Source organism: Microchirus variegatus (genome assembly GCF_963457635.1).
Source record: "Microchirus variegatus genome assembly, chromosome: 12".
NCBI classification, from domain to species: Eukaryota; Metazoa; Chordata; class Actinopteri; order Pleuronectiformes; family Soleidae; genus Microchirus; species Microchirus variegatus.
This window is the reverse complement of record NC_139813.1, coordinates 25,393,035-25,405,020: the sequence shown is the minus strand read 5'-3', so window position 1 is coordinate 25,405,020 and position 11,986 is coordinate 25,393,035. Positions and strand designations below refer to the sequence as shown.

Genomic DNA, 11,986 nt, shown 5'->3' with positions numbered 1-11,986 from the left:
TAAACAGTAAAGAGAAGTAAAGTGGGAAACATTAGTGTAGTTAAGACTCAGAGGAGGTGGTGGGAGGAGCCTAAATAAAGTCTGACTCCTCCCACACGTTACACACTGAAACTTTAATTATAACATTACTGAATTTGAGTATTGTTGTCGTTTTGTTCAATGCTAGCAAAGCCCTCATTATGACATACCTGCAGAGGGTGGAAGAGTCTTCATATGAGTCATACAAGCGCTCCGGTGCCTGTTTTAAGCATTTTATTGTTTTTTTAACATCTGTCTTAAATATGCAAATCACCTGCTGCCTCTGAAGCATCGTCTGGATTGAATCCCAGGTGTTTGATTTCATCAGGAGCCACAAAAACACTGAAAAACTACAACAATAAACACTGAAATAGAAGATAATGACCATTAAGATTGTAAGAACAGAATGCACTACACTATATATGCATTAAGTAAGCAGAATAGTTTCCTAAATAATGTATTCTGGATGTTTTTAAATACATTTAAATGAGCTGCTTTTATTTTGAAGGGTCAAATCTGTTATCATATGTTGCTCGTCGCCCGTGAAGTGTGTGAATCATAAAATTCCCCGTATTTTACACATAATTTAAAACCTTTTTTCCTTTGTCCTCTAGAGGAGAAACAACTGAATATGTCACAAATGGACATCACTGGATTATCACGGCCACTTTATTAGTTACACCCATTTAACTGCTTTATAACACACAGATCCAAATCAGCAGCTCGACGCACGCGCTTAGCATCGGAGCAAGGAAGAAAAACGCAGATTTACGCAAATTTGAACGCGGGATTTTCATGCACGACCATTTCAACACAGATCAACGGCAGATTTCTATGGAGAAAAGAGCTTTTTGGACACAAGATGGTTGGAGAACGACCAAATAACACTTGATTTATATCCTATTCTTATAGTTTCCACCTCCCTGTATAGGTATATACAGGGAGGTAGCTATATTCTGCTTTTAGCTCATATTTCCACAGTTTTGGGACGAATAAAGTCCATTAAATCTTCTCTGAAAGCACACTACAGTTGGCTGGTACCACTCCATTGGGTGCCACAGTAGATGAATATGTATTAATGTACCTAATTGATGAGCCTGAACCATTAAAATAATAATAATTCATGATCTTATAGCAGTAATAATACAAAAGTACACTTGCAAATCGCCTGTCTTTAGCTACCCAGCTTTTCAGGGTAAAATAAAACACCAACTATGTGTATTTTAGGACATTTTGAACCAATTAAATCAACATTGACAAACATACAGCATTTCCTTGCTTTAATCTTGTGAGGAGAAGCTTCTGTGTCACAGTCAAAGAGCTTGCGATCGAGCGTCCACTTTTCAGTTTTCTTCTGTCATTTGAAGAGTTTGAACTTGCGCAGCAGAGGCTGAACGCTCTCTTTAGGACACGGCTTCAGAGCCAGACACGTGGGGATGTTCTCCGGCTGCTCGACCCAGAGCTTGTGGGAAACACCGGCCTGAGTCAGAGTCTCTGACAGAGCAGAGAGGGCGGCCTCGTCTGGAGCCTGGAGACCACACAGTAAACAACACACTGAGAATTTAGGAGTCATATACCTACTTTATATTTAATACCAATACTGCAGGTGAAAATAAACATTTTATATTATAGATTGAAAACGCTGAAACACAGAAAAGACCTAAGAAATATGTCAAAACAAAACCTCAATTAAAATAACTGTATTTTAAAAAATAAATGGCTTATCAGCACAAACGTGTCGTTGCTACAAACATGTGTACTACTTTACTGTAATCTGTTGATGCTTTATTAAAATTCGGCTTACATATTATACGTCAATATTACGTGTACAGTTCAGTTTCGGTGTTTTTTTTCACGTAGTTCCCTACGTAATGCCGTTTTGGCTAACTAGCATAACATTTCACATTCCAACGTGAGGGTAAAATAACTTAAAATAAACCAAATAAATTGGAAATAAACGTTGCCGAATAACACATGGAGCTGGGATACATATTAATGTATAATTTATAGGACCGTACACGCATTATTCGCTTGGTAAACGCGTAAAATGGTTAAAATGCGTGGATATTTGCATGAGGTTTGGCGTGACGCGTCGCGCTCACCCCGAGCACCACTTTGTGCATGGAGTCCAGCTCCGCCAGGTAGCGCTGCGTGTCCGGGTCCGCGTAGTGCAGGTGGATGGCGGCGGTGGCGGCGTGACACGCCTGCGTTATCACGGCCCCCAGGGGCCACGAGAGCTTGTGGACCAGATCCGAGCGGACCACCACGTACTGTACGAGCCGGCCCGGAGACCCGGCGGCTCCTGACGCCGCCATTTTCAGGGGAAACCGCGTACAGGAAGGAAGGAAGGAAGCGCTTTGTTTACCTTCCGGTTCAAACCGCTGTGTGTGTGTGTGCGTGTGTCCTCTCAAACAGACGCAACGCCGCCCTCTGGTGGTTACTGTTGGAACTTCATGATAAAACATGCAGTCAAATTTTTTTTTTTTTTTTTTAATCATTGATAAAATATAATTTTATGACATAAACGAGTACAAATGTGTATAAGGAAGGTTTTATCCTCCATTTAAACCCAAAACTAGACAAATGTACCCACAGGAATAATCAGAATTATGAAATTACAAACAAATACAAATATGCATTTAGTTAATAAAAAATATTAAATATTGTGTACATATTCTTTTATATATATATACACATATATATTTATATATATGTAAAGTGCATTATTAAAATTATTTCAAGCCGCTGTGTGTGTGCGTGTGTCCTCTCAATCAGACGCAACACCGCCCTCTGGTGGTTACTGTTGGAACTTCATGATAAAACATGACATAAACTAGTCCAAATGTGTATGAAGGTTTATTCCTCCATTTAAACCCAAAACTAGACAAATGTTCCTTCAAAATTAATCACAATTATGAAATCAAACAACAAATCTGCATTTAATTGTTAAAAAATATTAAATATTGTGTATATATTCCTATACATATATATGTAAAGTGCATTATTAGTGACATAAATAGCGCATTTTACGAAATAAACGACAAACAAACGCGAGTAAATGTCACAATAATTATTTATTAAGCATACACATTATAATATAAATATAAAATATGCTATTTTTGATCTTTAAAATTGGTGAGACATCATTATATCTGTGTTTTAGACAGACGACCATACAAACAATTTTTTTAATTTAATTGATATTCTACCAAAATCTGCTTTAAACTTCTACGCTGCCGTAACAAACTGGCCATGATGACGTCGTCCGACTGATCCAGGATCCGGTCCTGGTCTTAGATCAGCCCTTCTCGTCTACGACGCGCGCCAACGTACAGAGAGAGAGAGAGAGGGAGAGAGAGAGCACGATAACCTACCATTTATTTCTTTATATATTTATATTTATATACGCTTTATTTCTCACTGTCGTCCGTCGATGGGAAAAATTAGCAGCGTGAAAAACAATTCACCACTCGTCTTTTTTTTCTTCTTCTTCTCAAGTTCCAAGAAACTGCGAAATAAGTTAAGAAGTAAATAAATAAACAAACATCAAACATACGGAGAGATAGAGAGAGAGAGAGAGAAACTCGTCCACAGTGAAATCATCAGACAGAACTAATCGATCAGTCATCGATCGGGTTCAATTCACTTCCTGCTCGACGAGAAGTCGGTCGATACGTTTTTAACCAAACGTGAAAATTGATGACATCGAATTCTGTGCGTTTCAACGACGGTCAGACCATGACGCGGCACTTTCTGACCTTGACGCGACACTTTCTGACCGTGATGTGACACTTCCTGACCGTGACGCGACACTTTCTGACCGTGACGCGACACTTTCTGACCGTGATGCGACACTTTCTGACCGTGATGTGACACTTCCTGACCGTGACGCGACACTTTCTGACCGTGACGCGACACTTTTTGACCATGACGCGACACTTTCTGACCGTGATGCGACACTTTCTGACTGTGACGCGACACTTTCTGACCATGACGCAGCACTTCCTGACCGTGACACGACACTTTCTGACCGTGACGCAACACTTCCTGACCGTGACGCGACACTTTCTGACCGTGATGCGACACTTTCTGACCGTGACCATGACGTGACACTTTCTGACCATGACGTGACACTTTCTGTCCAATTGAGACCATGACGTGACACTTTCTGTTGCAAGAATCTGAAATGAATTGAGACCATGACAGGACATTTTTTTTCAACCGAGTCTGAGGTGAATTGAGACCATGACGTGACACTTTCTGTTGAATCGAGACCATGACGTGACACTTTCTGATCATGACGCGACACTTTCTGACCGTTTCTGACGTGACACTTTCTGTTGAATCGAGACCATGACGTGACACTTTCTGTTAAATCGAGACCATGACGTGACACTTTCTGTCGAATCGAGACCATGACGTGACACTTTCTGTCAAATCGAGACCATGACGCGACACTTTCCGTTGAATCGAGACCATGACGTGACACTTTCTGCCGAATTGCGACCACGACGTTACACTTTCTATTGAATCGAGACCATGACCTGACACTTTCTGTAGAATCGAGACCATGATGTGACACTTTCTGTCGAATCGAGACCATGAGATTACACTTTCTATTGAATCGAGACCATGACGTGACACTTTCTGTCAAATTGAGACCATGACGTGACACTTTGTCGAATCGATACCATGACGTGACACCTGTCAAATCGAGAGAATGACGTGACACTTTTTGTCAAATCGAAACCACGACGTGACACATTCTGTCGACTGAGTCTGAAGTGAATTGAGACCATGACGTGACATTTTCTGTGAAACTGAGATGTGACATTTTCTGTTGAATCGAGACCATGACATGACACTTTCTGTCAAAGTCAGAACATGACGTGACACATTCTGTCGACAGTCTGAAGTGAATTGAGACGATGACGTGACATTTTCTGACAAATTCAGACCATGACGTGACACTTTCTATCGACCGAGTCTGAAGTGAATTGACCCCAAACAAACTGTTTAATGACAATAAAGAACAAAGAGTTTCTTCTTCTTTTTTTGTTGTAGTATTTTTTTTTGTTCCTTTAAGTTTAGTCTTTTTAAAGTTTGGTCGACATGCTGAGTCAGAGTCCTCGTGTTTGCACGTTTGTGTCGTCAATCAAAAGGAAAAGTACTGAGCGAACCATTCCTGGCGCTGAGCGTCGGCGGCGTCGATGGTGGCGTCCTTAGTCTCAGGAGGGCTTCAGGCATGACACAGCAAAAACAAAGAAAAAACAAAGAAAAACACATTTTAAACACATAATGCACAGAAATACAACATTGTACTTTTACATCACTATCATTTCTCACTAAAAAAAAGAGGTATTTGAATGTGTAATGTATTATTTTAGCCACAGGAGGGCAGCAAAGTCACAGCAACAGCAGAGGAAAATCTGTTCCATTTCTTTCACTTTTCACTTCTTCCATTTCATTTGTATGCGTTTGTGTTTGTGTGTGTGTGCTTGAATTTATATCTTTGTGAGGTCCAAAACAAAGTGTGTGTGTCTGTGTGTGTGTTTGCAGAGCAGCGTTTCAGTTCATTCTTTACACAATAACATGCAGCACAACGGATACAAAAATATCCAGATCATGCTCATTCACTCACTCACTCGTTCACTCACTCACTCACTCACTCATTCACTCACTCATTCATTCACTCACTCACTCACTCACTCATTCACACACTCATTAATTCACTCACTCACTCACTCACTCACTCATTCACCCATTCACTCACTCATTAATTCGCTCACTCATTCACTCACTCACTCACTCACTCATTCACTCACTCATTCATTCATCCATTCACTCACTCATTAATTCGCTCACTCATTCACTCACTCACTCACCCTCTCATTCACTCACTAAAGTGGTGCTTTAAAGCACAGTTTTTAGCACAGCAACTGTGAAGCAATTTTCAAAATAAAGCACCGCACTCACACACTCACACACACACACACATTCTTGTACTTACTGCATACTGAGGACCAGCATTTCCACTTTATAAATCAACACAATTACAAATATCTACTTCATGAATGACATCTACAAAGAACTACTGGTTGCAGTACCATAACATGTCTGCAGGTGGAGCCACAGAGCAAAAAGGGCTGGAAAAGTTTTTTGATTTAAAAAAAAAAATAAATTAAATTTTTGGTCCAAAATTTTACAAAAATTTCATACATCAACAAAAATGTTTAGTCCAAAATTTGACAAAAACGTCATACTATACTATGTCGTCCAAAATTTGAAAAAAAAATTTGACCCAAAATAAAATAAAAAATTGACCCAAAATGTGAGAAAAAAATTTGACCCAACATTTGAAAAAAAAATTTTACCCAAAAAAAAAAAAAAAAAGTGACCCAAAATTTTTAGGCCACAAATTTGTCTTCCAAATTTTTTTTTTTCTTTTTTTTTTTTTACAAATTGAGTATAGCATTTTATAGCAACCTCAGGAAGTGATTTCAATGAAAACAAAGTGAGGACCGGCCAAAATGTCCTCACTCCGTAAAAATGACCTCACTTTGTTGGTTAAAATCCCTCACTGGTCCTCAGTATGCCGCAAGTACAAGAACACACACACACACACACACACACACACACACACACACACACACCGTACATACACACACACACACACACACACACACACACACACACACACACACACACACACACACACACACACACACACACACACACACACACACACACTATAGCAAAAGACAATATCTACTTCATTATTTGTCGTTATTCTCTAAAAAGTGCGGCGTGTGCAACATGCTGGATATTCAGATGAAGATGAGGAGGTGAAGAAAAGTTACAAATAAATGACACAATTCAACAACAACAAATACAAACAATATGTTTTTTTAAACTTCCTGAACAGAAAAAGAGGGGAAACATCATCATCATCATCATCATCATCATCATGCGACTGTTTTACGTCTTCAGACTGACGGAGACACAGTGGGAGGAAAAGACAAATAAATAAATAAATCAATAAAAACATGCCCCATTTGCATTCCAAAGCCATTCTTCTAAAGCCATTCTCTGAAGCTTCAGTCGCTTATGAAACGTGTGTTTATGTCATGATGTTGGTTTATGGTTAAAGAGCAGGAGTCAAACATCTGTTATTTTCACCTGAGGAACTGTCAAATACATGTAGTTTAAAGTGTGGGCTTTAATGCTACATGCTAAATGCTACATCCTGCCACTAATTAGCGGAGCTGAAAAGCTGAAAATGTGACTGACATAACATGTAATTGGTGTAAATAAAGATATCTTAAGATTTTGGACATTACTTTGTTTAAAAACAAAAAAAAAATCTATAATAAATAAAAAAGTGAACATGTTCCATGTCCATCTGCACATATTAGCATGTTAGCTAGTTTACTAGCTGACTAACTAGCTATGTTTATATTTACTATTTCACTATAAGCAGTGTGTTGTTGTTGTTTTCAAAAAAACAAATATACCCACTATGTATTCATGTTTGACGCAGAAGCTAGCCAAACATGCTGAATGACAATTTTGCTAATGTTAGCAACTCTGTCCTGCTTTTGCTAACTCTGTGGTGAACACAGAAGCAACTATTGTTATAATTATGAAGAGCTAAATACAAGGTTGCTTCACAGCTAGTAACTCTACATGCTAATCATCAGCTGCTAACTATTAGCCTGGGACTTTGTATTTCAGATACATTTCATACTGTTTATGAAGCCGTTAAATGTGTATTTTTAAGGTTACTGTTTTATGATAAGTCAAGTATGAAACAATTTAACTAGCTAGCTACACCACAACTACACTTAATTCCTCCAATAGTGGTCCTTTCAACAAGCAATTATTAGCTTTATCAGCTGTATATGGAACATTTTAGGCTTATTTTCTAAAACATAATAAAATCAGCTTCAAATTAGTCATTAATAGTTAACTGTGATCATTTTGTGCGCATTAGCATGTGATAACGGAGAGTTTCACAGGTTTAACACCAGTTATGGGGAGCGAAAGCTAACGTTCAGTTATAATATGTTTTAAAATGATTTTTATGTATTATTTTGGTTTAGTTTGTCAGTTTTGGCACGGAAAAGAGGCAAATGTCAGACTGATAAAACGTTTTTAGCGAGCTAGCTACACTTAATTCCTCCAATAGTGGTCCTTTTAACAAGCAACAATTAGATTTATCAGCTATATATGTAACATTTGATGGTTATTTTTTAACACTTAATACGATCAGCTTCAAATTAGTCTTTAATAATTAACCGTGACCACTTTTATGTGCATTAGCATGTGATAACGGAGAGTTTCACCAGTTGGGGAATGAACGCTAACATTCAGCTATAATATGCTTTAAAAGCTCTTATTTTTACACATAATAATGATTTTTTATATTATTTTAGTTTGGTTTGTCAGTTTTGGCAGGAAAAGAGTAAAATAGGTCAAATATTAGTTATTGTCTTGGCGAAAATAACTTCAAGTTTGACTCTCGTTATGAGTCGAGCGCTTGCACCTCTTTAACTCACAGGTATTTCGCACGGGAAATCGAGGCCTGTGATTGGATGACTGATGCATGGACCGACCGGGGGCTGAAAAGCTCTCACCTCATGAATTTCTTGGGTTCGGTGGGAGGGGTCGGCGGGGGAAGAGGTTTGGTGGAGTTGAACTCAAGGTGGTGGAGGGGGGAGTTGGGGATGGGCTCTAGGCGGCTGGACTGGGTCGGGGGTGGGGGCGGAGGGTGCGGCGGGTGCGGGGGCAACCCGCTCCCCGAACCCGTCACGCCCATGGCCACACCCACGCCCACGCCCACGCCCACGCCCGCTGCCTCCAAAGCCCTGAGATTAGAAGAGCTGCTCAATCTGCTGGCTGCTGTTTTCTCACTCTTTTTCTTTTGCTACACAGACAAAAAGAAAAAGGAGGGGAGGGGGGGGAGGGGGGGGAGGGGGGGAGGGGCACCAGGGTCAAAATAAGGAAAGTTTGAAATAAAAATAATAATAATAATAATAATAATAAAAGATAAGAGGAAATGGAGGGGAAATGGAGTAGAGGTCGATAGAGTCCAGGGGAAATAAAAAAGAGCGGCGTGCTAACGTGAGCGTGTCTAAATGCCGAAGCGGATTTGAATGGATCAGTGTGAGGAACGGGAGTCGCTCGCTCGCCGTCGCTGGCGTCGAGCGGACGAGCGGAGATGAAACATCTCGCGCTAAAAACAACAACAACACATGGCTTGGAAAGCAAAGGGAAGCAAAAAATAAACGTCAGAGAAGAGAAGAGTCCAACGTCCAAACACACACACACACACACACATGTATGAGTGACACACAACACACACACACACACACACACACACACACACAGATACACGTGTGGAAAATACACGGAAAATTACAGCAAAGTTCTGTAGAACCTCAGAGATACTGACCGTCATGCAGCGGGAACCATTCAACACACAAACTGTGGAGAGTGATGTTTAAGGTGAACTGGGAACGTTTTTCATTGCTTAATTTACTGTTTTTGTGTGTTTTTACATTTTTTAATAGTGCTGGGCACGTTAATGGCGGCGTCACCGATAGCACACGTTAACGTCATGTTTACGTCATGTTTACGTGACTCCAGATTGTTAAAATAAGTCTCTGAAGTAACGCTAAACTTTAAAAACAGAGGCACACATACACTGTACACGCTAACGCTAAAGTGCTAAAGGAGCTAACTATTAAACGGTGCCTGGACTCCGGCGCCGCGGCACGTAAACATGACGCCACACACGTCTTTTTCCAGTCAGTCGTCATGGAAACGTTTCATGCGCTAACGTGCGCTAACCTCGTGCCCAGCACTAGTTTTTACATTTTTATATTGTGCTGGGCAACTTAACAGCAGTTAACGGCGTTAATAGCGGTTAACGGCATTAATGGCGTCAAAGCTAGCGCACGTAGCAGTACACAGGTACGCTAGTTATATGTAGCGCTGCTCTTTTCCTTTAATAAACAGACCGCTCCAGTTCGACTATAGGCGTGCTAACAGCGCTAAAGGAGCTAACTGGTAAACGGTGCCTGGACTTCTGCGCCGCGGCACGTAAACATGGCGTCACGCGCGTCTTTCTTACGGCCAGTCGTCATGGAAAACGTGTCATGCGTCAACGTTTTTATTAAGTGCTGGGCACGTTAACAGCAGTTAACGCCGTTAATAATGGTCAACGCCGTTAATGGCGTCAACGTTAACGCATGTTTACGTGACTCCCGATTGTTAAAATTAGTCTCTAAAGTAACGCAAAACTTTACGCAGTACACATGTACGCTGTTCATTGGTAGCGCTGCTCTTATCGTTGAATAAACAGACAGCTCCAGTTCGACTATAGGCACGCTAACGGTGCTAAAGGAGCTAACGGAGCTAACTGGTAAACGGTGCCTGGACTTCGGTGCCGCGGCACGTAAACATGGGGTCACGCGCGTCTTTTTTCGGTCAGTCGTCATGGAAACGCGTCATGCGTCAACGTTTATATTAAGTGCTGGGCACGTTAACAGCAGTTAATAATGGTCATTGCCGTTAATGGCGTCAACGTTAACGCATGTTTACGTGACTCCCGATTGTTAAAATTAGTCTATAAAGTAACGCTAAACTTCACGCAGTACACCGGTTATGCTGTTCATTTGTAGCGCTGCTCTTATCGTTGAATAAACAGACTGCTCCAGTTCGACTATAGGCCCGCTAACGGCGCTAAAGGAGCTAACGCAGCTAACGGTGCTAACTGGTAAACGGTGCCTGGACTCTGGACACTCAATTATGCAAACTACCATTCATTAAATGACAATTAATAGCCACATTTTGACTAAAACGTTAGCCATTTTTAAATGACGCATATATATTATATGTTCTCGAGAAATACTGATCTAAAATAGGAAGTCAAACTGCACATTTTTGCAGTAATTCTCGACGACAAAGTAGTTGCTCGGACTGTTTTGCTTCAACAGAGATCAGAATTCAAAATAAAGGTGATTTCATTGATCTGGTATATGATATGAGATGAGATGCAGTGATAGATATCATCTTTGCTACGTGGTTTTAACCAATAGCGACAGTCGTTCTTCAGATCGTTCTCCCCGTGTGTTTAGCGTCTCCCAGGACGTCCGGTCTTACCTTGATGAGCGGGTTGATGACGCCTACGTTGGGACTGGCGTTGAACACTTTGTTGAAGTTGGTCTCCCGGTTGACGAGTTCGAGCTGGTAGAACTTCTTATCGTCCTGAGGGAGAGGGGGGGGGGAAAGAAATCGAGTTAGCTTAATGTTGCAGCTTCGGAACATTAATTTCTACCCGCGATAACTTTTCTTCCGGGCCTAATTGTTCCCGCGGAACACGACGCGGATCGTCAAACACCGGGCTCAGGACTCGGGGGAGATTTCCGTGGTCGTCTTCACCGTGACAAATGAAAGCTGATTTGATGAAGTCACCTTTAAAGACGTGATTAGTGAAGCAGCCTTGTGTTACGGTGCGCTGGAAAGCTCAGCGTTAATGATGTAAAGCTGCCCCGGCTCTAAAAAAAGAAAGTAACTCTGGGCCATGTCCACGTGAAATGATGAAATATGGTAATAGTCGGACTAGAACGGCACTCGGCGCCCAACAATCCCAGAAAAAGTCGCATACAAACCTAAATGATTCATTTGTTATGAAAAAAAGAAAACCCTCCTGTACTCGACCATTAATCTGCACTAAGAAGTGATGGGTTCTTCCCAGACTCAGTGCCAATCCCCAAATTAAGATTAATGGGAGTCGTTTTTAGCAGTTTAAACGTAATCCAAACAATAAATAAAGCAAAAAAAATGGACTCTGGTGAAAATGTAACCACTTTGTTGGAAGAAACAAGATGTCAGATTCAGGGTTTTGAAGATAAGATTTTCAAGTTTGTCCTTTGCTAAAAACCAGGCGGTGGAAACACCGAGA

General features: G+C 40.8%; 2 protein-coding genes across 2 annotated transcripts in view; both read right to left on the bottom strand.

Annotated features, from left to right (window-relative positions):
• Positions 1-309: 309 nt before the first annotated feature.
• ptrhd1 (peptidyl-tRNA hydrolase domain containing 1) lies at positions 310-2,341 on the bottom strand. Its single transcript, XM_083899057.1, has 2 exons — positions 2,121-2,341; positions 310-1,546 (listed from the first exon to the last, which is right to left on the bottom strand). Exons 1-2 carry the CDS (start codon positions 2,331-2,333, stop codon positions 1,376-1,378), a joined length of 384 nt encoding a protein of 127 aa, XP_083755183.1. The 5' UTR covers positions 2,334-2,341; the 3' UTR covers positions 310-1,375.
• Positions 2,342-5,173: 2,832 nt separating this feature from the next.
• fam184ab (family with sequence similarity 184 member Ab) overlaps positions 5,174-11,986 on the bottom strand; it is a gene marked incomplete at both ends in the record, with an annotated part of 147,069 nt that continues 140,256 nt past the window's right edge. The window contains 3 exons of the mRNA XM_083899106.1: positions 5,174-5,255; positions 8,655-8,944; positions 11,185-11,289. Of these exons, the coding sequence (XP_083755232.1) occupies positions 5,174-5,255; positions 8,655-8,944; positions 11,185-11,289 (477 nt within the window). The remainder of the gene's footprint in view (positions 5,256-8,654; positions 8,945-11,184; positions 11,290-11,986) is intronic.